The 27,424-nt window shown below is 42.0% G+C and overlaps 1 protein-coding gene across 1 annotated transcript in view; it reads right to left on the reverse strand.

Moving 5' to 3' along the window:
- Nucleotides 1-1,604: 1,604 nt before the first annotated feature.
- LIMCH1 (LIM and calponin homology domains 1) overlaps nucleotides 1,605-27,424 on the reverse strand; it is a gene marked incomplete at its 3' end in the record, with an annotated part of 42,211 nt that continues 16,391 nt past the window's right edge. The window contains exons 6-10 of the mRNA XM_010148877.1: nucleotides 14,150-14,185; nucleotides 9,447-9,573; nucleotides 6,472-6,626; nucleotides 5,873-6,275; nucleotides 1,605-1,826 (exon numbers count right to left, since the gene is read on the reverse strand). Of these exons, the coding sequence (XP_010147179.1) occupies nucleotides 1,605-1,826; nucleotides 5,873-6,275; nucleotides 6,472-6,626; nucleotides 9,447-9,573; nucleotides 14,150-14,185 (943 nt within the window). The remainder of the gene's footprint in view (nucleotides 1,827-5,872; nucleotides 6,276-6,471; nucleotides 6,627-9,446; nucleotides 9,574-14,149; nucleotides 14,186-27,424) is intronic.

Raw genomic sequence — 27,424 nt, forward strand, 5'->3', positions numbered from 1 at the left:
ATCAAGTGCACTCAAGCTCACAAACCAGGAGATTATTCTGCAAATGTCAGAGTCACAAGGAATTGGAGAATTTTAACTCTTCTGCCTCCCTTGCCAATATCACCACGAGGGCTAAGACACTGGAGGCAGAAACTGGACACAGAAAAATCTGTGGTAAGCCAGCCACATCACACTCAAAGCTGTAGAAAAGGAAGGATGAGTGGGCATGAAACAGGTACAAATACACCCAAGCCCAAACATTAGCTTCTGCTGCTGAATTTCCTCTCAACTTTTCCACAGATATACTGGTATGGAAATCCTAAAAAAGGAGACGTTAGCACTTTCATTTAGCTTCTTTTCCGATCACCAGTGTACTTCTAATCTATCGCAAGCTGAGGCTCTTCTCTATCCAAATTCCCGTTTCCAGCTCTCCTGTATCAGATGCAATGTTTACCTGGCTTTTCCCTTACAGCCAATTCACTCTGACAGGAGCAGTCTCTGCTCTGCCATCCCTGCCTGCTTTCCTGCAAATCATTCACTCTTGACTCTACACCAGTTCCCAGAGAGGATCAAGTCCATGCTCCCTGCACATCCCAGCTCCCATGCTTGCTGCAGGCTCCACGGCTTGGCTGTCCATGGCCAGAGACTGGCATGAAGCAGAGGAGTAAGATAAGACACAAGCCCTTCAGCATGAATGAACCGTAACTCCCTGGGGACAGATTCCTGCCCAACTGATCCATCTGGCCAATGCTTGGAAGAAATCTGAGATGAAAGCAAGAATTATCATACACCAACTCTCGCCACATCTCCGATTCTCTTTGTTGTTACACAGAAAAGAACGGCGAGAATTCCCGCGCCTGCCACTTGTTTGCAACCCTTTTACATGCTTTATTTGCAGCCCGGTCCTTATTTCTTGTTTTGTTTTTACTGTCTACTTTTATTACAGTTTTGTAGCATCTAGATTCCTGCTGTGATATGCTCTAGTTTTACCCCTGCTTTATTCTCTGGGGAAAAGGGGGAGAGAAAGATGAAACGGTAAAATTAATTTGTTTCTTTGATAAGGCAGTTAAAAAGCATGTTGGCCCCTCCGAGCATTTCAATAGCTTATCCCCTTTTCTAATATTTCTGAGAGGGGAATGAAAGCTGAATGCTCAAAACTGCCAGCACATCCACATCCTCTTCTTTGAAAATTGAAAACTGAGTCTAATTATAATGGCTTGCACAGTCCAATTATGTTGCTGATCTAATCAGCTAACATTAGGAGAAGCGCAGAATAAATCTGCACAATAGCTGGGACAGAGTGGATTTCTCCCTGGTCCAGCATATTTAAAGCATCCTTATCAGCTACATGTCATCTGAAAAAAAAAAGAGATGCTGGCTGCAAAAAGTTTTTCAAACCTTCCCATCTGATTTCTCTAGCCGCATCCCAAAGGAAGAAGCCTTTCATTTACAAAGGATTTTCTCTTTCTTTTTTTTTTTTGTTTTGTCTTTTTCCCTGGTCCAGGCACACCCTCTTGAAATAAAGGAAACATAAGCACTCGGGTTTCATTAGTTAGTGATTAAATACGTTAGGAGACAGAAAATTGGCAGAGAAAGTAAGGCTGGTTTGTTCGTGTTGGTCTTACTGTTGGCTCTTTGTGCACACTCTGAGTGGCAGGCCTCTGTAAACTGAGCTCAACACTTGTGGGGTCCTTCTTCAACTCTACTGGGGGCCTGTCCCCTCTGGCTACTCCGTCAAATTTCAGAGATCTGCTCGGCGAAGGAGTAAATATTACTGTTGTACATTCTTTATCCTTCTCTTCCACGCCGTTGAAATTCTCTCCATTCATGCTGACTTTTCCATCTACCTGCAGAATACAGTTAAATAAATATGCTGAGGCAAGTAGCAAAGCAATTTAGGAAATTAGGACTTCAACACGGTATTACAATTGTTAACACAGCCTCTGCATCAGTGAAGGACAGAGCCAAGCACACATTTCATTCAGCGGGCCAAAACAGAAGAAAATGCTATTCCAGGGCGGTCATAAACAAAATACAGACAAGGTAATAATTTTTCTGGATTCCCTGGTTTCCCACATTTTGTTCTCTCAGTAACATACAGACACCTTTTGTGTGCATCACAGATCGGTGGATTTTAAAAGAACGACAAAGCTTTATGTTATATTTAGTTCAGAATGGCTGGGTTTTGCATGGCCTCATGCAAGAGTCAAGCAGGTTCCCCAGGACTAATTACGCTGATGAACTGCTATGAACCTGACGACCTCACCACAGTATTAGTAGACCATGCATTCTGAAGCCCTGTCATGTGAACTTTGAAGGGTCAGGAGCAACAGAGTTCCTCCCGTTCATAACACCAAGGCAAGACACCAAAAAATAAAACTGGGCATTCCACCTTCTCCATGAAGTGATAAAATAAACAGCTGTTTTCCCAGAAAATGATCTTATGCTGTCTCCATGAAAAAGAGAAAGGAAAGAGTTTAATTACATTGTTCTCAGGGACAAGCTAACTCCTTGGTTGGCATATATTCCCACTAAGGAACCCTAAAGCAAGGAAGAAAATACAAAATAAGCCTAGGTTCTTCCTCTGCAATGACACAGCCTCCTCCTTGGACTTTCATACTTCATAACTACGTTCTGAATGGAGGTGGCATATGAAAACGTCCTCCTGGTTGGAGGGCTATTTGTAGAAGTCACAGTATATATAAAGCAAGCCTTGCTACAGAGAACTCACAAGCCATTCACCCTACGAGGGCCCTGCTGGAGAGAGACCAGGAGAGGACCAGGTATCAGGAACACCACATTGCTCCTGCCCAGCTACGGCACAGAGGTTTATAGGCTTGTCAGCAGGGGTGAGTTTTAAATAGATTTGAAGGAGTGCTTTGCTACTCTCTGCACAGAGATCCTTCCTTGCAAAACAATCATCATGAGAGACAATGCAAAGGTGAGGGAGTAAATATGGGCAGACTCTGCTGATCACTGGACTTTTGGAGGAATAATGGCATAGACCAGTGATTTCTTAGAGAAGCTGTCTGAGACACAGAATCATAGAATCATAGAATGGTTTGGGTTGGAAGGGCCCTTAAAGATCATCTAGTTCCACCCCCCCTGCCATGGACAGGGACACCTTCCACTAGACCAGGTTGCTCCCAGCCTCATCCAGCCTGGCCTTGAACACTGCCAGGGATGGGGCATCCACAGCTTCTCTGGGCAACCTGTTCCAGTGCCTCACCACCCTCTCCGGGAAAAACTTCTTCCTGATATCTAACCTAAACCTCCCCCCTTTCAATTTAAACCCATTACCCCTTACGGTGATCAGTCAATACCCCTTATGGTGATTAATCAATCACCCATGTATGGTTATTAGTCATTTCAGGTTTCTCCAAGGTACTGCATAACCAAAAAACCCATGTGAAAACAAGCTCAGATGTAAGGCATTCCATGGGAACTTTTCACTTCCTTCAGTGTTATTGAAAACTGATGCAACAAGCATCAAAACGGCGTTACCAAACTGAAATACAGTTTAAGATAACAAAGTTCTTCCCACCTCATCCTCCCTGCCCCACTCCTTAGTTCACTGTGTACTCATCTGCAGTACTTTACTTCTGGAGTAAGCAACCTGGATATCTCAAGAGCGACACTCCAACTTAGTATATGCCATCAGTGCTAAGCTGAGGGCAAACTCCTCCCGTTGACTTCTTGTATACGTGCATCCTGAGGTCTCTTCTCTGTCTGAGAGTGATTAACTCAGGGCCCATCTCTGCGGCACAGGGCATCCTCAGCTCTGAGCTGAGAGTGGGGAGGTGAAGGCAGTTAGCACCTCACACAACAAACTCCCAAGAAGAGGAGAAACAGCCCGGCTCTGAAAATGGTTTCACCCCTTCTGACAGCTTTTCAGATGAAAGGGTTCCCTCCCTTTCCTCACTGTCATCATCCACTCAACACAGTACTGCTCTTAAGGTTTATCTCCAAATGCAACTGTGGGCAGACACTGAGCCCCAAGTCTTCTGGGACTGTGTGCTCGATTATCAGAGAGGCAGGTCATGAAGGAGCTCAGAAATGAAAAAGCCAGGAAAACACCGGCAGGCCGCACCATCCATTTTAGCGTCTCTGTTTAGACTAAGACATTCTCTATTTATATAATGGAGGAAAACCAAATGTTTGAGTGATCAGGACAGATGCCCTGGCTGCAGAGTTAAACAAACATACTCCTTTCCCTCTGATCTGGAGCAAGTCAACACATTGTCACCACAGCCGAGGATCCTTGACAGACTAGTGTTTGAGGGGAAAATAATGCTACAGCTACATGTGCTTGGGAATGACTCCTGCTGAGACAAATCACGTTCTTCCACATCAGACAAACAAGATCTAGACAGACTTTTAGTGGTGGCTGGTCAGGGGGAGAAGCATCCAAGGGTTAGTTTCCATCCACCTATGTGAACTACATATGCATACGACATATTAACGTGAAGGTGATAAACACATGTATCTTGGTCCTCTGAGGAAAAAAGCAGCATGGATCAGAAAAAAACCCAAAGATCCACAATTCACTGATGTTAAAAGTGTAAACTCTAGTCCCCTATACCAACTGAGGTATAGGAGAAACAGGAATCACCAGTTTCACATTTCAACTAGGAAACATGGTGGGGACGTTTCCACAAGAACTGGGACAGACTTCAAGAAATGACAGACAACATGCTTTTTCACTACCTATACAAAGCTAACTTATTTTTAAAAAAGTAAACGACCTGAATACACATGGTAGCAATGCTACTGGGACATCAGCAGAGCTGCAGGGACCCCTGCACATCACTAGCAAAGTAGTAGATGGCAAGGGCAGACGTGAGGGGATGCGAACTCTACAGGCTGGGCCACCCATGCCAGTGGCTTTGCACTGACTACAAAGCTACAATGAGACTTGGGGAAGCTCCAGTTTTGGTATAGGCACTGTGAGAAGCTGATGTCTTCAAACTTGTCCTGTTCTGGCCAGTTCTAACATATCCCAGTACTCTACTTTCTCCATCACAGGCTCAGTGTTTTACTCTGATTCTCCACATCCACCAAAGATACACTCCTCAGGTTTCATATCCCAGTTTCAGTCTCTTCTTCTATCCCCTTGCCCTGCAAATCTTGTAACTGGCTCCTTATTCCAGACAGCTGTGCTTTCATCCAAGCTCTCTTACTACTTGTATTCCCGTAATCTTAGCTCAGTTTTTGCAACCCAATCCAGTCACTCCGTCTCTCTCACCAGCAATCCCCTCTGCTGCCCCCCTATCAATCTGTTTTCCTCAAACCTGCATGGACAGCCTATATCCCATCTTTATGCCAGCGAAGCAGCTTTCCCCATTCATCCCTGGTGAGAAGCATTTTTAGGGCAGCGAGTATCTTTGGGCAAGCTGACTCTTGACTCTGAAGGAGTAGGGACTCTCCACACAGAATGCATGCAATCTGCAATGTTTCAAAGGTTGAATGGGACAGACTTGTTTGAGTATGGCAAAAATCAGCCCCTTGAAACAAAAGCCAGGCCAGGTCTTGCTCCAAACGTCAGGGCCTCCACGCTCCCTGCCCCTTCCCTTTTGTTTAAAAACAAGAAACCGTGACAACGTTTCTTTCCTAACCTCTTTTTCACAGAATGCTTTGCTTTTTTCTTAGAGCAAAACCAAATTTAGCCTGAGGAAAAACACCAGCACAAATATTTCAGTCTGAACAGGTCAAATTTCTAAAAACCAGGAAAAGACCACTGGATTGGGCAGCACAGAGCAGAAAGCTGAGTGTTACAACATCAGAATGCTGCAACCATTTCCTACTTAATTACACTGAACATTTATACATCCAGATGATTTAGTCAGGATCTCTTTGCCTCCTGATTGACTCTGGGGACTGCAACGTATCCTACCTTAAAGTTCTTTAAAACCTCCTGTGTGTTTTTGGGCTGGGAGTAAGGCTTGGGTGTCAGCATAGGCACAGCCTTGGAGACAACACTTTTGCTGGGAGACGTACGGCCCGTCGAACTGCTGGGCTCTAATTCAGCAGTGGGAACAATGGTTGCTTCAATGGTGGCAGTGAATTTTGGAGCAGGCAGTGACTGTTGCCTTAAGTATCTCAGAGGATTTGGGTCTTTCAGTGGGGAATTTGACTCCACTGAATGGCTTCTTTCCAGGATTTTTGGCATCTGCAAACGCTCAAGGACAGCTTCACTGATAGTGAATCTTTCGATGTATTGCTGGAGGATGCTCTCAGCCTCCTCCTGTGACTTTGCATTCTTGTATGCCTCATGAAGCTCCCGCTCTCTTCTCTCTCTGCATGGGAGACAACACAAGAAAGATGACTGCATTAAAATTAACCCTGGAAATCACTCCTATCTCCTCTGCTCCATCAACATCCTTCCCTCTCCCTCATCCCAGGCTTGCAGGCGTGGCTGCCCACAGCTACCCATCCCCTATGGAGCACACAGCATTTTCAGACATGCCTCTGCACTTCAGTGAAACAACATACTTCTCTTCCACAATTTCTCGATAGGTTTTGATGCTTTTTCTGCGCTCGTTTGTTCCGTCTCCAGACAATAACCTTTCCATTTTCTTTCTCTCAGCCTCTTTTTTTATTAAATCTTGTGAAGCGCTCCTTCGACGACTCTTCCACCGAGCCAGGTCCTGTGAGAGAAGGAAGGCACCTGAACGCAGAGTTGCAAACAGCTAAAAGCTGGCTGCAGAAACCCTGCTCTGCAACACTTGCTCCTGCATTGGACCAGACTCCCATCATCTGCAGGCAGCAATGTTTAGTTTAAAGAGAAAAGGAGATTATACCACAATATGAAGATATTGCCCGACTGATTTTTCTCATAACAGCAGGATCCAGCAAGTATTTCATACCTCCACTGGTGTTATCTTCTTTTTGGCTTTGAAGTGTTGCAGAAGCACAACAGGTAATAACACCAGGAAATTTGGCCTGAAAGGACTGGTCCAGTCACTCATTTTCACTTGGGTCAACATTAGATAAAAAAAAGTGATTCCCCAGGAAGATGAAGCAGAAAAATTATTTTCGGTGAAGAATTTTAATAGTCAGATGTGTGGGAGGCAGGGGCTCACTGGAGGAAGGGATGATGTTTCACCATGAACTACAGACACACTGATAGTTGGGGAGCTGATAGTCCCATACTTTGCCCATGCTATCAGCAAACTACATGCAAGCATGGTTGCCCCATGCTGCTTCTTTTATTTTTTTAAAAGGAAAAATGCAGTACAGCATCCAAACAAAATATTCCTCATGGGCACCCTCCAATACCTTTGGACCCAGATCTGAGCAACACAGGTTAGAGACTAAAGTGGCTCACACCTGGTTGGTGTGAGACATGACAGGGCAAAAAGCCTGGAGTTTTTATCCTGCTATACAGATATGTTCTGTTGAAGTGCTGATCTTACTCTTTTTGGAATCTGCCTGCCCAAAATTGTCCAGAAGATCCCCTGCTTCTGGTTCTTTACCTTTCTTGCAAAACCAGCCTGACACTAAACCCAAGAGTCACAGGACAGACCTGTTACGGATACCTGTGTCTTGCATCCTGCTTGGGTTATGAATTCATAAGTCCTGGAGGGTACAGAGACAAGATCTTTTTCACAATAAAAGTAATACAGTAAGGAATTTTCCAAAGATGTAAACTTTCTTTGCAGCCAACTAGTAATGGAACTAAATTTTACATGTAAAAAATAACCTCTGCAGAACTTCTGCAAAGAAAAATAACTTAGTAGGAAACTGCAGGGGCACATTTGTCATTAACTTTACAACATCAGGAGATTAGTACACAGATTATATTTCATGCACTCTAACAAATTCTGGTTTTAATAAAACCCAGAGATTCTGTAAGCATACTCAATTCAAAGGCTACTTCATTAATTACGTGGTTTTCCAAATATTTTAATTGCATTTTTATTGGTAAACAGCAGAAGGTACTGCAAGCATAACTTATTTTATTAAAACCAGGAACAAACCTTGTCACTTTTAATTTAGCTTAAAACCACAAATTATTGACATTACTCTCAAGGGAATGCTCATTAAAGTATTTCTTCACGACCTACATATATTAGTCTATAATCCCCTTCTTGAAACATAGGCCTTTCATTTTCCTCAGTTACTAATTATTCTCATTGAAGTACCAAAGCATTTCTTTATTCAGCTACTCCCACTATTGCCTATTGTTTGGAAATTAGTTTTTCATTAGTAAATTTCATAACAGAAGCCTTGGTCCTCTTTTTGTAACTAAAAGCCAGACATGTTTATCTTTACCAGCTCTAATGCTTAAAAATAACAATAATTAAAAAAAAGCCATGAAACTGTTAATTGTTGGCAAATTTACAGCACGGGCATATAAAAAACGTCTGACCATGAACGCGGTGTCGCCTCCATAAAGCCCTCTGAATGCCAAGGACATTCCAGTAAGGGTATTTTAGTGGCTCTTCAGAACTTTTAGTTCAGCGTAGAAGGTACTGAAGGCTTGGAAAACTTACTCACTCAGAGGATTTTCCATTCAACAGCAAAGGAGTTCTCAAACCTCTTGAATGCCTTTGGACTCATTCTTATCTCTGCTGGGAAATTATAGCTTCCCACACATACAGACCTCTCAGCTGAAATCCTTCATTGTTCTACTACAAAAAGTTATTTCATAGTTGTATATACTGTTGTTCTTTCAACTTTTCCTTGAATTTTCTATCAAAAACATCCCTGAGATGTTTCACAGTAGCTATCCTTGTAACAGGAAATTACTGTAGAAGCTGCTTGAAGAGATGTGTTTTTCTTTTTTTAAATTAAAAAATACGCCCCAAATTCCTCATTAAATATCAGTCTTCAGGAATGAACAGGATTGACACTAAAACTCCTGATACTACCCCACCTGCAAATCATACTTTCTTATCTTTACTGATTTGATGAAGATAATGATAAATGCCAGGACAGCTTAAAAACCCCAAAAACATTGAGGAAAGAGGGTTTGGAAAGGACTTGTAACTCAAGCAGGGTGTAGCTAATTTGAAGGTTAATTTGTTTGCTTGGACAAGATGGAAAATGTTAGCATTTTTCTGTATTTATGCAAAATTATTAATTCCAAGTCCAGCCTATTTATTCAGTGTCTTGCTTAACTCTTGTATTTTGTCACTTTTGGCATTTACTAATTATAAAAGTTAAAGAAATCAGCAGTTAGAAGCTGTTATGCTTCCATTTATACCTATTTACAGTTTAATTGCTTTTTTTAAAAGCACAATACATGGTGCACCGGCACCAGAAAGATCTTGTATTCAGTAATTTACATCAAATTATGAACTTCTATGCTTTTAGCAACAATCTGCTGGGGGAGAAAAAAAAAAAGGGAAAAAAGCTCCTGGCTTTTTCTGTGCCAGAGAACCAGTGCAGATTGAGCAGGTTGCACTTTTTTGCCCAGCTAGCTGTCCTCAATGCCAGCACTGGGGACAATGCGGCACACTCACATCTTGCCATCTGGTCTCATCCTCTTTCAGCTGGTTGTGGATGTTCTGCAGTTTCTCATGGCGAGCTTTGCTGTGAGGCTGAGTCACGGCTTCTTCTTCGCATCTCATGTCAAACATGCTCATACTCCTAAACAAGGGGGAGAGAAGAAGCGGTGTGGTTATTCAGAGGTTTATATTCCGTCAGCTTGTTAGAGCTAAAGCCACATGAGGGTGCTACAGCAGAATCGGACACCCCCACCGTTACGAAGCTCTCCCAAAAGCAGCAGTCCCCCAGAAGGACCAGTTAGCATCCCTATGGCTCCCACTGAGCAGCTCAGGCATTATACTCCTCAGCTTTCTCTTGTTTTTGTTAGCTGGCTGCAACTTCGACTCTCACTAAGAAGCATTACACGTCCATCGATAGCTCTTACTGAAATAATTCTACTCAGAGCAGAGTCCAGAACATTTTACTTTCTGAAGATTTGTTTCCTAGTGAGTTTTCAAGACCCCTCCAAATAACAGCACAGAGAGCAGTTCCCATTTCAGTGTAAAACAAGAGAGGCTTGAGGAAGTATATTACGGGCAGCATGGCTGGCTACACGCTATCGCTTCAGAACAGGGGAGAGCCTGCCCAGAGAAGTACACGCTGTGCAAACAACGTGGCACTTCCTCCTCTCCCCTCCCTGCCTTGAAGAAATTCAATGCTATCAGCACCAGCTTATTAATACAGCTAACCTAACAAGGAAAAGCTGACGTTCAGGACAAAACACTCTCTCTCCACGCATTCTATTTCTGTCCCTGATCTTTAGAGATTTAAAGGACAAAAAGGTCATGGTTTGACATTATATATCCATTATATCCATTCATATTCTATAAAGATCTTCTCACAAAGATAACGTACTTACTACTCCCCCCTACTACCTGTAATAAGTAAAACATGACCTCAGTTGTGCCATTAAAAGCAAAAAAATAAAAATAAAAAAAGCCATGCAGAAACTATCATCTGTAGCCTCAGGTGAGCTGACTAGCAGGAGAAGCACCCAGTGAAGATAAAACTGTAGGCGACTGTGCACACAATAATTACAGTGAACAGACACGGAAAGCTGTGCATATATATGTATTTACCCAACATTTGTATTCAGGCAAGCAAAGATGGGAATGAACCACTCTCAAGGGAAAAGTGAAAGGTCTGGACAGCGGATGGAAAAGGACATGCACAGATCCCATCCTGTTAGTGGGCGTTTATTCAGAAATGAAGGACAGAATACACATCCTATTGCCTTTACGCATGATCAGTGAGGTTAGCACATTACCGTGCTTCATCCCTTAAACACAGGGCTGAGGGGTACACTAGTTTGGGTTCCTGTTTAGGGGTTGCGTTGCTTAGGACTGGATTAGAGCACTCCTCAATAACAGAACCTAAAGAGATATGGTTTTTAAAACTAAAGGCATATCACCTACTAAGGAACATTTAAATATCAGCCATGTTTTGCAGACTAGTGAGGTAGGTTGGGAAGCAAATAGCTTATAATAAAGTCACCCTTAAAGGGTTTATTCCAGTTTAAGAGCTTTTGAAACTCTCTTGAAAAGCCTTTGGTGTTAAGTATTTACCACCTTGTGCCTACTGGGTCGAACTGATTGAGTAGCTCCCTTCTTGTACCCATCTCTCATGTCAGAGAAGTTTCCATTCACATAAAGCAGAAGAAAATGGAAGATCCAAAATGATGGTAACTTGTTCTAGCAGAGTGCACAAATACTCATCCTCTGCCATTTGGGATGGGAAAATAAAAATACTTTCTACCCAGAGTCCCTTCATGTCCTCATGAAAGGCTAGTATTTATTCCCTGCATTCACTCGGGGTCTCTCAGCGTGCACAGAGACAGCAAAACCAAACTCTGGAAAACGCTTCAGCCTAGGCCAGGTATCAAAATTTACAGTACAACCCCACACACACCTTCTACTCTAGTTGTTACCTCCTGCTGCTGGGCTTTCATTGCCATGGATAAGCAACCAGATAGGTTCAAACGTTAACTCTGCAGCAAGGTGCTATTGCACAAATGCATCTTTCCAGGAGAGCAATCCAAAGGAGTCACATCTTAAAGCACTGTGCTCTGTGTGTTCTGCTCTGACCAACATGTAATGGCCATTAACAAGAGCCACCTACTTTCCTGAATACATGGAAAAGACCAACTGAAAGGTCTACATCAACTTCTCCACATGAGAAGTTCATCCTTAGGAAAGGACTGTAGACCAAAACTCTTGAGTTTCTGCCAAAAGACACTTTCACTGAGTCCTACATCATTTCTTCCTATTTCTTTCTTAGATAAACTACCAATAAGTTCAGTCCATCACTAACACCTGCATGAATCAAGCTAGAATTACTCCTTCCTTCAATTATGCACTGGGCCAGCAGGCACAGAGCATGCAGGTAGACAGTACCAAATTCTTGTTTGTTAATTTTCTGCCATTAGCAAAGCCCTGGGGATTGTATAGAAACTCTGGAAGCAAGAGGCCTTTCTGCTGGCCAGTGTACCAGACCTGCTGTTCTAACAAACATCTGGGAAAAACCACTGCACAGACCAAGTCTGTATTTTGGAGGGCTAGGTACTTGAGATGATGTGATTTTTAAGTTATGCTACTTTACTCTCACAAATTAGTTGTCCTTGTCAGTGATATCATGCAGCAATTTTATGTTTTTTTAACAAGTCTGACCAAGTGTTGGATTAAAAAAAAAAAAGTCCTTGAGGATTTGCATGTTCAGACTCATTTCAAAGTGAGAAATAAGGTAAAAAACTTCATGAGAATATGCTAAAACTCCTTATGCAAGACATTTATTATGTGCCTGCATTACCATTTTACAGGCACACTAAGACTTAAGAAACCCCAACACATCAGTGACGGGTTGGCTAAAAAATCAGTCTAGTTAACAAATACTCAAAAATCTCAGCTCACTATAATTCGCTTGTCAGGCTTGAAGTATAAAGCATAAGCCTAGACTCACACCGAACTGCCACACTACCCCCAGAATTCAGCCCCATCTCTCTGGGAGATGGGAATGGGGCTGATCAGAAGCAACACACTAAGTATTGCCTTTTCTGGACCCCGAGACAGACCAGGGAGTTTCTAGTTTTGCTGCTGGAATAAACAGCACCTAGTCTGAGACTGAATTCAAGTTACAGAGTTTTCAAAGGAGACTTGACAAACATTTTGGAAGCATTTTAAATGTCAGTTCAATTTATTTTTCCTACTTGAAAGCCCAATTTTATTAGATTCTTTCTAAGTACTTTGTCTTCTAAAGGAAAAACACGATCTTACGTTTATAAGAACTTAAAAGACAGTTTAGGAAAACAGTTGCTCTGTAAACTGTGGCACATCTGGAAAGGATGACAACAAGGCTTGAACACTTATTATTTTGCCTTTTAAAATAAAATCAGAATCAATGGGGAATAAACAGTAGGCTCTATTAATCTTTGCTACTCTCACATTGTACCACCAAACGCATTGCAATGTCTCTTTGAAGGCATGTCCATGTACCTTTTCTCATGTTTGCATTTAACAGACATGCAAAAATGTGGGAAAACAAATGAGCAAATTAATCAGATAGGTAGGCTTTCTGAAATGGCAGGGAAGTCTCCATTGTTAAGCAGAACACTTGTGTTATGCCCTTTTTATCTCATCTCTTCATTTGATTGAACAGATTTCTGCTGTTTGAAAATTATTACATTTACTCTGTGGTGAGAGGACACAGGCTCTGCTCATCATAAAGGAATTACAGATCTTGTAAAGAATATTCAGTCCATGATTCTAGTTTTTATCATTAGAAGAAAGGGTGAAAAATTACATTGGAGACTCTGTATATATTTGCTTTAAAAAAAAAGAAATCCTCCATGCTGTTTCGATTTTGTGATTTAATCTGGGAGATAGAGCAGGTCACATGCATTTCTGTGAACAGGAGGATATTAAGGACATTATTATGTGGGTAGTTCCCAACTATTTCTTTGCCTGTACTTTCTAAGAATAGCTAATACTTCCACAGAGTTTTCTAAATGACATTGCCTACTATTCTGATCTACAGTTTACATGCACACACACACGATTAAAATATGTTTGAGTCCAACACATGTCACAGTCCTACTCCTTCTGTCAGAAGTAAAGCATCAAGGTGAAGAGCTTAAAAAAAAAAAGTTTAGTACATTATTAAATTAAACCCAACCTAGGATGGATTCAAGAGAAAGTTTTTAAAAAGACAATAAAGGAAGAGCTGAAGGTGTATTTTCCTGGAAGTTATACTGAAGATCAGAATGGATTTTGTTTTAGTTTGGGATTTCTTTTTTCTTCCTGTATAGGTCATCCTTCTTTTTTTTTTTTTTCCTCAACACCCAGCCCAGATTCAACCCTATGTTCTTCACCTGTAGCTGATTAGAGGCAATGGAAATTCAGAAGAAAAACAAAAGAAAAGAAAAAAAAGAGGAAACAATACTTTAAGCAACAGCTGGACATAAGTGTTACGCTCAGTTTTTATGAGCTTTTACATAAAAATTATTTTTAGCTGCAATGTAAGCCATATTGCATTCCATTTTTCAGTGCTTTTCTGAAAAATTGATTTGCTGGAACACTGCAAAATAATAGTGAGGCATCAACTGCATTTTAAATTAGTAGAAAGACAGGAAAGCATGCAGTGTAAGTTGTTTAAAATAGAATCTTGTGAACACAAGACAACTTACTCTGCGTCATCAGACACAGCAGTTCTGGGGCCGAATCTACAAGACCAAATATAAAATTAGAGTGTTGGTAAATACATTAAGTTGTAATTGCAACTGGACCCATACAATTTGGGGAACTGTCACTTGAACATCCAACCTTACTAGTAAAGCTGACCAAAAAAGAATCATACTGTACAGGGATTATGTATTCAGCAAACAAGACTTACCTAATCATCTGGAAGTCAAACTACATACCACCACCCATCCCTCCCTGACCCCATGCTAATGCCCCCATTACAAAAATCTGCTGAAGTATACCTAAAATGGGTATAGAAAATAGTTGTTGAAAATAGACAATATATTAACATTTACATTGAGTGCCACACATGCAATGAATGGAGACAAAACTTACATTCACAAAGTTACATTCCACAGCAGTGCTCAGAATCACCATTACCGAAGCAAGGGAGACAAATATTATAGGCAGAAAGTGAGCCACAGGATTTCTTTTCTTGTTATTGTTGAAGGTTGGTTTTTGTTTTTTTTTTTTTGGGGTGGGGGGAGTGGGGTGAGGGTGGTGTAGCTGAAAAATGGTACTGGTAATACACACGTCAGTGTCATTCACTAAAGTGACAGTCTTGTTTAGAGCCATGCAAATCACATATTTGTATCTAGGATTTATCACAAAAATACCATGTACAAAAGTCGACACTGAAACATTTTTTAACCATGGAGAAGCAAGATACACATCTCTCAGAGCAGAGTCCAGTTGAATCTCTGCTATTCATAAACCCTTTTTGCAATTCAACATATATACTGCAGTCAAATACTTCTTTTCAGTTAGCTTTCATCTCGGTATTTCAAATATGTCAAAAGAGAAGACATTACACAACTATTTTCTTCTTTCTACAAAGTGGATTACTGACATACAGTATTTTAGTCTGGGCTGAAAACACACCAGGCAAGGCACGATCTGAATTCTGAAGTGTGCACACAGGGGCGTACAAGCTGCGTGATTCACACCATACAGAGCTCACGTTTGCAGATGTTCATCCTTGGCTGACAACGTTTCCATTTTGTTTTCCTCAGGAATCTCCTGAAGCTTAGACTTTTGACCAAGGTGGACTTCATGAAGGCTACCTTCACCCTCTTGGGCAGTACAAATAGTCTCATCTTGTCCTGCAGGAGGGAGATTGCATTTTTCCTGCCCTTGCTGCTGTTCTTGCGGCAGTGGTATTACAGGTTTTCCAGAGCTATTAATGCAGACTTGTGGGCATTTCTCAGGCCTGAATGAGCCAAAGGCAGCAGTGCAAAGAAATATATTAAGCGACATTTGAAAAATCACATACACATAATGAAAAGCGTAACTGTCATTAACAAAACCCTTCCCCACAAACCCAAATAGCTGATAGGTGACAAGCTAAGTGAGGGAGGTGCACAAAACATCATTTTAATAGAGTCAAATGCCTGTACTTCGAATTCTTCTAAGTCAGAAACACAAACTGTGCTGGATACCACGAAAATATTGAAGTATTCAGTACATATTTTAACCAAGCTGTTCAACTTAAGGACTTCTCAACACTAGACCACCGTTCAGTTCTATGGTAGATGACAGTTTTTATTCTTCTGGCTGAGCTGTACAGTAGTTGTTTATCTGTGTACTCACAGGCACACATATATCCTTCTCATGTACTCGACAGAGGTTGATGAGTAAGAACCTTTCCACTCCTGCCTGCCTGTGGCTCAAGCAGCCAACGATAACTCTGCTCAAAGGCTTAAACCGCCAACTTCCCCACACAGCCTCAACCATCTGACCAAAGGTGCTTAAGAAAGACACCAGGGATTATCAGGAGGGATCTTTTCTGCGTGGAAGTCATTGGCACCACCTAAGCCATAGACAAGCCTCTAACCTACCATATCCAGCACCTCTATTACTAGCTGGAAATATATCTAGCTCATGTTTAACAAGAAACCTCTACAAATGTAACACAATCTTGCTATGCATATACTTTTCCACATGCTGTTAGAATATTGCATCTGGCAGAGCTCTAGCTCTGAGTCTTTACAGGGCTCTACCAAAAGAGCCAGAAACCCTGCACTGCCTTCTTTTGTGCAGAAAGTGACGGCACAGAATCCAGGACAAGTATGGCAGAAAGGGCTGCTGTGCCAACAGCGACTCTTCCAGACCAAGAGACCTTGACAAACGGCCTCCAGGGCCAGCTGCAAGGGAAAATTACCTCGCAGTTTTCTTCTCAAGTTCTATAGCCGTGCCCTGCTTATCCTGCTGCTTTGAAAATGGCATGGGAAGGAACTGCTTAACACTGGGCCCAGGCTGTTTTAGGAAAGCTCCAGTTCTTCTGGCCAACATGTCATCTCTTTGCAGGTCTGGAAATTTCACTTTGTTTTCTGTTCCACCACTCTGCTGCTGAGGGGTTTCAGACTGTTCTTGGCTTTCTTCTCGTGTGACAGTACTGCTCAGAGAGACAAGTGACACTGTTCCATAATAACGTTCGCTTGTGCAGCCCGAAGGCAAGCGGCTGCCGAGGCAACATGGGGTACTGCTACTCAAAACACAGTTGCAGAGTGATGGACAACTGGGCATCTTTAGCTACAGCGCAGGGAGTGAGAGCAAGAGGAAACTATGTTGAACACCACACTTACATAGGTGAGACGTTAGAAGCTGAGGACTGCACAAAAATGTACGCGAGGAGTTACTCAGAAGCTGGCATAAGTCTGGACAAAGCACCACAGATCGCAAAAGAAATCACCCCAAAAGATGAAAGACTCTTTTCATGCTGAACAGCAATTAACCACTGTAGTACTTAAATATTATGAAAGAAAACAGGCTGGTTTATGTTCACAGGATACATTCTTGTAAGTGATTTCATAAACCAGAACATATGCCATGATGAATGAGTAAAACACATCTTTAAAGGCCGTGTGAAGAATGGAACAACACTGCTGACTGATCCAAGCTAACACCACACACAAACCAGGCATGAGGCTCAGAGGGATCTGTTTCTGTTCTCTGACCTTTCTGCTTCCCGTGGAGTCTTCAAATCCTTCCCATGAGCTACTGCCTCCCCTTGCCGTTGCTGCGGTGGATGAGGAGCTACTGATGGGGGAGGACAACGTAGGGGAACGGGGCTAGTGGTAGGCCTCTGAAAAGTTCCCATCCTCCTAAGCAACATATCATCTCTCTCAATGTCTGGGAAATGCCCAACACAGTCTTCCTTGGTGCTGTCTTGCTGTTTGCTCAAACCGCACAGGGTTTGTTTCTCAGAGACGCTGCCAAAAGCTGGCACAGGTGATGGCATTCTCCTGCCAGAGTCATCTGTACCTGACTCGGCTACCTCGCTGGCGACACAGCCGAGAGGAGGGGTGAGATAGACAGAACATTCTCAAGTCATACGAAAGGTAAGAAGAGTCCTCCAACTCAGTTAGCAGATGTGTTATAGACGCACAAATGTAACTGAGTGAATTGCTTGCTAAAAGCATTCATTAAAAGCCTTGCTATGGCCACAGACTAAGCAATTAGAGGAAAAGCCAAATAAACGTATGCTCTGTTAATATGTTAACTTCCCAGAGCTGTAATTCTCCTCCAGATAAATGCCAGAAGCACAGAGCACCAGTACACCTTGGTTTCAGTATTACATCTTCAAACAGAAAGTAAATCCATTAGGTCTGAAGAAAGCATTTTTGGAACAACAGTAAGGCCAGCAAGCTGAAGGACAGATTCCTACTGGCTGAAAGCAGGCAGAGCAAAGCCGCTGGAATTCAAGAAGCAGAAAAAGCTTGAACAAGAGCTCAGACTCCAAGATAACACTGATTTCCCCACTCATCAGAAATTCTGAGGCAAGCTCTACGAAGACCTTTGCACAGCGTTGTTTTGCGTAACCCTAAACACGTTAAGATACTGTGAAGGTGTCGGATGACTTCTGAACAAGGCCGTGCGCGTAAACAGCTCTTAAGGTCTAGGCGGCAGTCCACCCCCATGCAGATCGGCATCTGGCAAGAACAGGTCTCCCTTCCAGCTCAGCAGCGCTTCCTAAGCCACACCAAATACCTGGCCTCGTTCTGTGGCTTCGATACGGCATCGCTGTGTTCAGCACACCCGACACTGCCAACAGCGGTCGAAGGAGAGGTTTCAACATCAGAGTGACACTCCACATCGCCTTTCTTGCTTCCCGCCTCTGTTCCGCTCTTGGATGAAGCTCTGCCAATAACGAGCTTGTCCCATCTCTGTTGATCGATCTCGGTTACCGGCCCAAAATGCACAAACTTCTGCTTGGGGCCACTGGCCTTTTTGTTTGCTCTGGCTTTGCGGACAGCAAAATCATCGTGGGCTGCTGCTTTCACCGTGATTTCAGCTGGTGGCACAGTGTCACCGGGACATTTGAAATCTTCTTCACTAGTATGAATGAGGAATAAAAGAATTCCCCCAAATGAGACCCAGAATAAAGCAAATCTAATGATCCTAAGGTTTTGGAGGGTTTTTATTTTAAAATTCAAGGACACGGGTACAAACAGCTATGGCATAATGAGGCCTAAATGACAGATAGCATCTGATGTTGCTGCAGACCTGTTGGGGAAACTCTGAGAGCACATCCATGGATGCCTTTCCTTAGGGGAAGGAATGTAGCCCACGGCCCATGCCAGACTCAGTTCCTCACCCTAACAAAGCCATAGTTCCCTTATCTGCCCGCAAGGACCTGGGCTGTGTGTGACACAGGACTGCGCAAGCACCAGCACACCCACCTTGTCATGGGGAAGTTCCCATGAGAGCACCGGGAAGAGCAAGTCACGCATCCTAAACCAGGGGGACTGAATCTTGATTTGCACACATCATCTCAGAACTAACGGAGAGAGTACTAATATCTTTGAGATGAGAAAATGATTGAGTTTTGATGGTTTGTATTAGAGCTAAAATTACACACAGTAACCACATTGTTAGAAGAATGCCTGAACAGACAGCCACCTTTAATTGGAAAATGGCATGTGCCTAAACAGGAAGGCTAGGAGTTGTTATCCTTTCCTACTGGAGTCACAAATCACCTGCATATGTTACAGCTCACCTCCATAGGGAAATAGCTTAGAATAACTGCTTTATACCAGCTCCCTGTGCAGAGGTTTAGTTTACAACAACAGCATGTCTTCACCATACAACTGCAGAGGTTTAGTTTACAACAACAGCATGTCTTCACCATACAACAAGGCTCCTGCAACTCCTGCTGCAGCGACAAACAGTGCTGGTGTATTTACTCAGCACAGGAGTACAATGCCACGCAGATGTATTAGCTCAGGTCTCAAAAGCAGTATAGCCACATTAATGCAAAGAGATGCTGATCCTCAGTTAATACCCCCAAGGTATAATGCTCCAAGTCCTGAGGACAGCTTGATTAGCAGCTACTGAGCAAGTGGTGCCACATGGACCGCTGCGCTATTCGCCTCAGAGCAGCTTCAAAACAGGCTGATCCATGAGACAAGGAGGGATCTATCAATATGACAGTAAGAGTGTCCATGGGGGGAATGACCATGAAACGACTGCAGTGGTTCTAAATGACAGACACACTTCCGTCTCATGATAAACAGATAGCATCCCTGTACAAGTTTTGGACGACTGCTGAAAATTTAAACAGGTGAGGACTGGCTGTCATCAAGGCATTCTTCAAGTTTAAAACCACAAGCGCACACCATGGATCGTGACACACTAAACATGCTTCCTAGGGTGCCAATCCTGTCCACAGGCAGAAACCGTACCTGGGCTCCCCTGACAGTTTCAATCTTTTCCAAGTCTCCAGATCTGCTTTTGTTATAGAGGCATTCACAAAAGTCACATCTTCTCGTAGCTGTGGAAGTGTACTTTGAGATTTCCGTTTAGCCAAATCATCTCTTTCAGCATCAGGCCCTTTCACCTCCTGTTCCTCCCCTGGCTCAGTCTTCTCAGCTTGCAGAAGTGGGCTGTCTTCGCCTGTCACTACTTGCCTTGCTGATGCCACGTGCACCCGTCTTCTTCTAATTTAACACACATTCAAGTTGAGCAAGAAAAGGTATTTCGAGGGACCAATGATAAATCAGTGTCAACAGAAGAGGTTCAGAGCACAAGAAGATAAAACTGAATTTATAAGCAGATTAATTTTATATTAACTTTAGGAAGTAAACATGGAATCATTCGAAGCTGAAACCTCTCATTTATATTACCCTGCTCACGGACTATGGAGACCACTTCATCACCACTTCTAGCTCAAGCAAGAAAAATCTTTAAGTTAATACAGTATTCAGCATTTCTGCAACAAGCTTTCTTGTAAATAGTTATGAACATCTCATTTTCATATTATTAGCAAAGTGAATTCAAGTTTTGCTTGCAAACATACTACAGAATTTCTTTGATCTTAGAGTCATGTCGATAGCATTAGAATATTAAAATTCGGTTATGTGCTCTTCAGATGCCCTGCCAAACTAGTCATTAGAAAATGTTTATATAATCAAATTACGAGCAGCTAAAAGGCACATTTTGCATTACTGGGAAGAGCTCCTAGATATTAAAAGAAGATTTCTGATGTATAAGTTAGTACAGTTAAGGTCCACTGTAATGTGTATAGAGTGGTTTTATCTAGGCCCACTTCTCTTTGCACAAATAAAACAAATATGCTTCCTGCACAAGAGGTGTGCCTAGCAGATAAGTGTGTTCAGCAACTTCTTAAAGGTCTATATCACTGAACTGAAGACAGAAAAGATTTCTCTAGGCTGCAAACTTGTGAGCCATGCTCTATTTCTGAAGACAGTGCTATATAAGAAACATTACTGCACCAAATTGTGTTGCACATAGTCCTATAGCAGGTATACATATTCAGTACATTAACTAAAGACTAAGTCTATGCTTTCCGCAGGTTATTGAAAGAATGGCATTAGATGAAAAAAAAATGCATCCAAAAACATGCACTGAAAATGCTCAGCAGAAGAGCTGAGATGCAAAACATATATTCTAAGTTTATCCTCCACTGCTGATGCTCATGAGCTGTCTCATGAGCTTAGATAACAGAAGTGTCTAGTCTTTATGTTATTTACACTCACAGTCAATTTAAGCTCCTGGTTGTAATACTCTAACAAAAACTACAGTAAGTAATTACATCTTTTTTTTTGTTCACTTTATGATAAAGCATTTGCACTTTACCATGTACATTTTTGTAGCCAAGACAGCTTTAGCCTTACGCAGCAACAAGCCATAAGAAATTAAGCGTTATAATAGAAAGAAAAAGACCATAATGCACACCTTGCATGTTCCTGTTTTTCCATCTGCAAAGGCTTTTTAATGTCTTCCAGTTTACCTTGATCTTTACTTGTATAGGGACCAATTAAAAAGGAGTTAAACGGAACTATGTGTTTGGGTTGATTCATTCTGGCTCTCCGGGTGGCAAAGTCATCCTTTTCTAAATCAGGAACTCTGCTGGCTGCTTCATCTTCTGAACCAGAATCCTTCCCTTGGTAATGTGTCATGAAGGGGTTGTCCCTGCGAAGGATGATGTCTGGGGTGCTTCCGTTGTCTTCACAAGTTGGCTTTTTACTGACACAGAGCAAAATTAAAGAAAGCTCTTGATGCATCAGGGGAGAAGAAGGGAGTGGCAGCACTCATCTCCAGGTCATAAAACAAGCACAGTCAATCAAATATGCTCCAGGCTGCTGTTAGATTGGGCAAACCCTTGTTATAAATAAGACTTATCATATACAGGTAACAAATCCACAAGGACTTCACACAGAAAATCAGTATTGTTGGATCTTTAAGTATTTTAGCTATCGCTAGAAGAACCAGTAAGAACTAGTTTAACAGATGCAGTGGAGGTAGTACTGTAAATGGCAGTATTAAACGTCTTAAACGCTTCAAACAAAGAAAGAGATTTGATGCAAATACCTGATCCTTAGCAAACACTGCTGAATCCTGAAATACCAGGTATGTGACACTTTTTCTTCTTAATGGCTCTATTTTTAAGACCTGAGTAATCACTGAGGGTGCTTGCCCTAATATTCTTAACTGCTTTTCTTCTTGCACACATCCATGCTTGATTCTTTCCCTTTTCCCCCAGAACAAGCCCTCTATGCCAACGCTGACATATGATAGCACCAGTCTATGCCAACGATACTCGCATGCTGGAGCACACAGCCATCTGCCTTGGTCAGAAACGAGACTGATACCAACACAGCCTTGTTGTTACTGAAGATTACGACAATAAAGACCCTCGACAGCTGGTACCCTGAAAGATTAAGCTTATTTTAACTTGTCCAGAACAAGCCCTCTATGCCAACGCTGACATATGATAGCACCAGTCTATGCCAACGATACTCGCATGCTGGAGCACACAGCCATCTGCCTTGGTCAGAAACGAGACTGATACCAACACAGCCTTGTTGTTACTGAAGATTACGACAATAAAGACCCTCGACAGCTGGTACCCTGAAAGATTAAGCTTATTTTAACTTGTAACGATCAATACTCTTAAGCAAACTGAAAAGACAGATGGCGAGAGCTATGCGACTCTCCCATGTTAACACTGAATTGTATTCATTGATATTTTAGAAAGCTGGATGCCAAGTAGTAGACTGTTCCATGCAGTATTTTGCATGCGGCAAATATCTTGCATTTCCTCTTTCATGCAGCCCACCTTGCTCCATAAATGGAAAAAGAGCGCACCACGAAGGATTAAACAGAATGACATTAAAAAAGCAAATCTAAACAGCTCAGGGGTTGCTTTGAGTTTCCCTTTTATTTAAGAAAACAGTAGTGCTGGAATTAGCTGCTTTTATGAAGCATTTTAAAGCCCTGCAAGCCCTCCATACACACCACTTACTTTATGGCCCCAGCTGCCCTTTTAAAGTGCTGCTCAACAAAGCTGCCGGAGAAAGTTAGGGGGAAGCCATAAAACACCCCTGACAGGGCAGTCTGGATCAGGCCTCAGAGGAGAGAGGAGCAATACGAAACTGCCCGCCTTCACCTTGTTACGCAGCGCTGCACAGCACTGCACACCCCCCACCCCACTCCCATCAGTGATGCGGAGAGCATGCTTTCAAATTGGCCGAAGGCAACTTTTTCCTCAGATCTCTCTGAAGGATCAAGATTTCACCTTAGGCAACAGACATCACGGGCAGACAGCGCTCCAAAGGGAGCTGTTTCCCTCTCCCTCATGAGCATCTCTATTCACAGCAGCTTCAGAAACAGCTGGAACACACAGCTGTGGGCTGCTGTATGCTTTGCAGTGCTCCACGTTTCTATCCCTCCATCAGCAGGTATTGTCCTATGCCTTAGCTTCCACTCATGAGCAATAATTACTACTCCTTCTGCCCTAAAACAGTATGGTAAGAAGTTCCCTAGGATGTTGACTCTTGTACATACCAAAATCGACAGGCCTACAAGGTCAACTTCAGCTTCAAATTTCTCTGCTGAATCAGCATACCGGATCACTCAATTCTAAATCACAGGTCGTCAATATGCTACTGTAATTTGCCCAAATCCCACTGCCTTTTAAACCTGCAATAAAATCAGTTCAAGATGACCACGAGGGAAAGAGTCTGATTTTTCCCTTTATGGTTTCCTTTTGTTTCCCCAGTACAAGAATCGGTAAACTTTAGAGAAAATATACTGATCTGAAGTAGATACACAGTGCCTAACGTTTGAGGCACAAAGGAAAAGAGTTACCTAAAAGTCATATACACTGGAACTTGTTCTCTCAAATAAGCCAGGGTACAGACAATTAACTTTGTTGTTATTAGGCTTTACTACTGGTACCATTACACTTTTTTGAAATCTAGTAATTTGGAGATCATTTTCAGAATCCTGGACATAAAAGGGCATGTATAAAAATCACAGAATACTCCATTAAATCTCCATTATGTTTACTTCTGAAATGAAAATCACTAAGATGAGTATTTATTCAGCTGGTTAGGCTGGGGGTATTGTCTCAAGCTTTCAGTTTAAGAGCTATGAGTAATGAAGTGATTATTACTAAAATCTACTGGATTTTTCAGTCTCATGTCCACCAATGCTACTAAAGCTTGAGAGTATCAAATGCAGCGCTTCTGAGACGGCTGTTTTGGGCAACAAAAAATATGGAGTTATAATATTCAAAAGAATAACTATGAGTCATTGTTATGAATAACTGAAGAACTTACAGCTTTTAGTACGTAACCAGACTTCAGCAATCAGTTTCTAGGTTAAGCATATTTTCCATTCATTTACATTTTGCTTTTAATGGAATCAGAGATTAGCTGTGACATTTTGGGGTCTCCTGAATCAGTTGGTGAGGTCTCAAAAGTATCTTTTAAGGCCACTTCATCATACTGATAGTGAAGACTGCAGACCTGAAGCTTGCAATGGATCAGAATTCCCTGCAGATCTGCAAGTCACCTGTGCATACCCAGCCCTTGCAGAAACAACACACATGTCCATGCTGGTACAGCAGGACCGTGGGTGTTTGCACTTGCTGAAGCAGGGTCTTGTACAGGTTTGTGGATCCTTCTATTGCACTTCAGAACAATGAAAGGGTTTTGTATACTTATGCACTGTCAACATAAGCGTCCATGTCCCTTTTGCAACAAACATGCCAAGAACTCTTCATTTGCTCACATTTCTCTCTTTCTTTCCCTCCCGCTTCCCCATTTATTAGAAGAAATTTAATTATCGTTTCTTTTTTGGGAGTCTCCATGAATCTGATCCTTATCTTCCAGATACAATAGTGCAAATAAGAGACAGATGAAGACAACAAGCAACCAAGGAGGATCACGTATCAACAAAACAATGTGCTATAAAGAGACAATTTACTTCTCCTTTGGGAAGGGGGAGTATTTTTTGGCAGGCATTTGTACAGCATCTAGTTCAATGAAGTCCTTTCCTAGAATGTGTTACAGCAATGGGCGTAAGTACTTAGATTTCAAGCAAAAAACTGCATTTGCAGACAAGTTCAAATCCTTCCTGTATGGACCCAGAAAGGTCCTCAACTGAGTTTCAACTTCAGGAAAAATTAGATGTCTTGTAGAACTCAAAGTCACAGTGGGTGTCCTCCAGAGGTCACAATGTTGATAGGAAACAGCCTTTAAATAACTCGGAGCAAGTAGAAGACTGACAACCTCCAGTGAAAAAAAAGAGACTGGCATCATAGAAATGAGGGAGAGAGAGGAGTGAAATTAAAAAAAAAGATGGGAATACAGAAACAAGAGGGATAGAGAATTGCCCAGTGCCATTAGTGCACAGAAATTTGACGCCAAAAGAGAGAGAAAGTTCAGAGGTTCAAACAATAGGGAATGAGAATGAGACATCAAGAGAGATTTATGGATTCCTAATCAACTAGCACACTAACTCAGCCTGAAGCACTAATTTATGACTGACAGTTCCTCTTCGTTAGGATTTGGCTTTGTCAAAGTAGTACCCCACAACCACAGATAAACACGGGTTCATTACAACTTGACAACAGCGAAGCAAACCTGAGACGAGGACATACGACAGCGTATATGCTATGACCATTTTTAACTGCATCTGGCACATCTGTATATGGTCGCAGACAAGCTTCACTGTAGCTATAAAGAGGCTGTATCACATAAGAGCTGTACTTTTTACTACTACACTTCAAAGCTCAGACTGTAGACCAGCATCTGCTAAACTACTCACTGTCAGGATTTCACCCCTCAATCCAAAATAACATGTTTTAGACGGGAGGACATTTGGACACTTACCCTTTAGCCAAACCATTTTGATCATTTTTAAGAGCCTAGTCTTCTGACATGTTGGTTAAAACCCTGCTTTGTGGGCCATACCCATGAGAAAGAGAGATTTTTATGAGGATCCAATATCAGATGATGGAAAGATGTAGGCAGTGAGCCTAGCCATCATTCAGCTCTTGAGTTAAAGAACAGGAAATAACCAAAATGAACAACATCCAAAAATAAATAACACAGGTAATAAGTGACTAACTACAGCTACTCCATGCCAAAGTCAGTCAAGTTACGATTGCTGAACTATGCCTCCATGCTTTACCTGGTACATGTGTTAACAAGAACTGTACTTTTACAGTTCCTGCCATTAAAAATAAATACATCGTTTATTAACATGGCTAAAAATATTAGCCACATAAAAGGCACGGTTCAGTAAACTAGAACATCCCATCACCAACAAGTAAAGTAAACTTTTGGAAAATTTTGCCTGAACAAGGCATTTTTAGCATACATTTATACATATTTTTTATTAACTGCAAGAAAGCATTAGATGGAAGACAAGTAGTCTGTGGGGTAGTTTTCTCGGAGTCTGTTTACATTATGCTGTAAGACGATACAGTTTCTCAACACAAATGCAGTTAGCATCATACAACTCTGCAATCCACAGCTGCCACGTCACAAGCCCTTTCAGACCAAGACCTTCACTAGCAATTGTGAGTGCTTAGCAGACTGGATTTTTGTTAGGAGAAGTGAAATCACAGCGGAATGAGGAAGCCCACACCTCAAGCCAATCCTAAAAATGTGAAGCGTGCACAATTTCCCACACCGTCGGGCTAACCTGCCATAGCGCTGGGCTGCTGACATGACCTTAATGCCAGCTTCTTCGAGTCTTCTTAACTTCCTGATCTCTTCTGCATCTCTCCCCTTGGGTGCTGATGCTTCTTTTGCACTACGTGAGGGAGACTGGTCTATGGAGTTTCCTTCATTTTGATTCAAACCTACTTGATTTCTAACAAGGCTTGCCTCAGGAGCCATGGAGCCCTCTTTCTCCTTTTCACACTGTCCTGATGTTTCATTCTGTTCTTCTTCTATGGTTTCGGGGTGGGTTTTGCTAGTGAATTACACAAGGTAGTTTAATGTACGCAATGCCTGAAACATATACACTTACTTATTATAAGCACATTCTGTTGATATCAAGACACCAAAGGGTATTCTGATGAATGATCTGGGAAGATAATTATGCTCGTTAATGGCAGTTGCTTCTTAGGCCAAACCAAAGGTGCAGTATCAGTTGACAAAACCAGCACGCACAAACGCACAGTCATAGCTATATAAACTGTACTGGTGTAGAGAATACAACATACCAATACATTTATTTTAAAAATCACAGCAATAATATTACCTATTTTGATTGAATACATCAAACGTTCCTCATGAGTGTCATTTGTCAGTAACCATCTTAAAAACTGAGATCATCCAGAACATTTTTGTCCAGCCTTGGGTTTGAGTCAACATCTTTCAAAACACAACCTATACATTGCATTATACTGTAAACAATAATGACATCATGACAATGATTTTCCACTCATTGCTCTTCTA

Source organism: Eurypyga helias, unplaced genomic scaffold (assembly GCF_000690775.1).
Source record: "Eurypyga helias isolate BGI_N326 unplaced genomic scaffold, ASM69077v1 scaffold9453, whole genome shotgun sequence".
NCBI classification, from domain to species: domain Eukaryota; kingdom Metazoa; phylum Chordata; class Aves; order Eurypygiformes; family Eurypygidae; genus Eurypyga; species Eurypyga helias.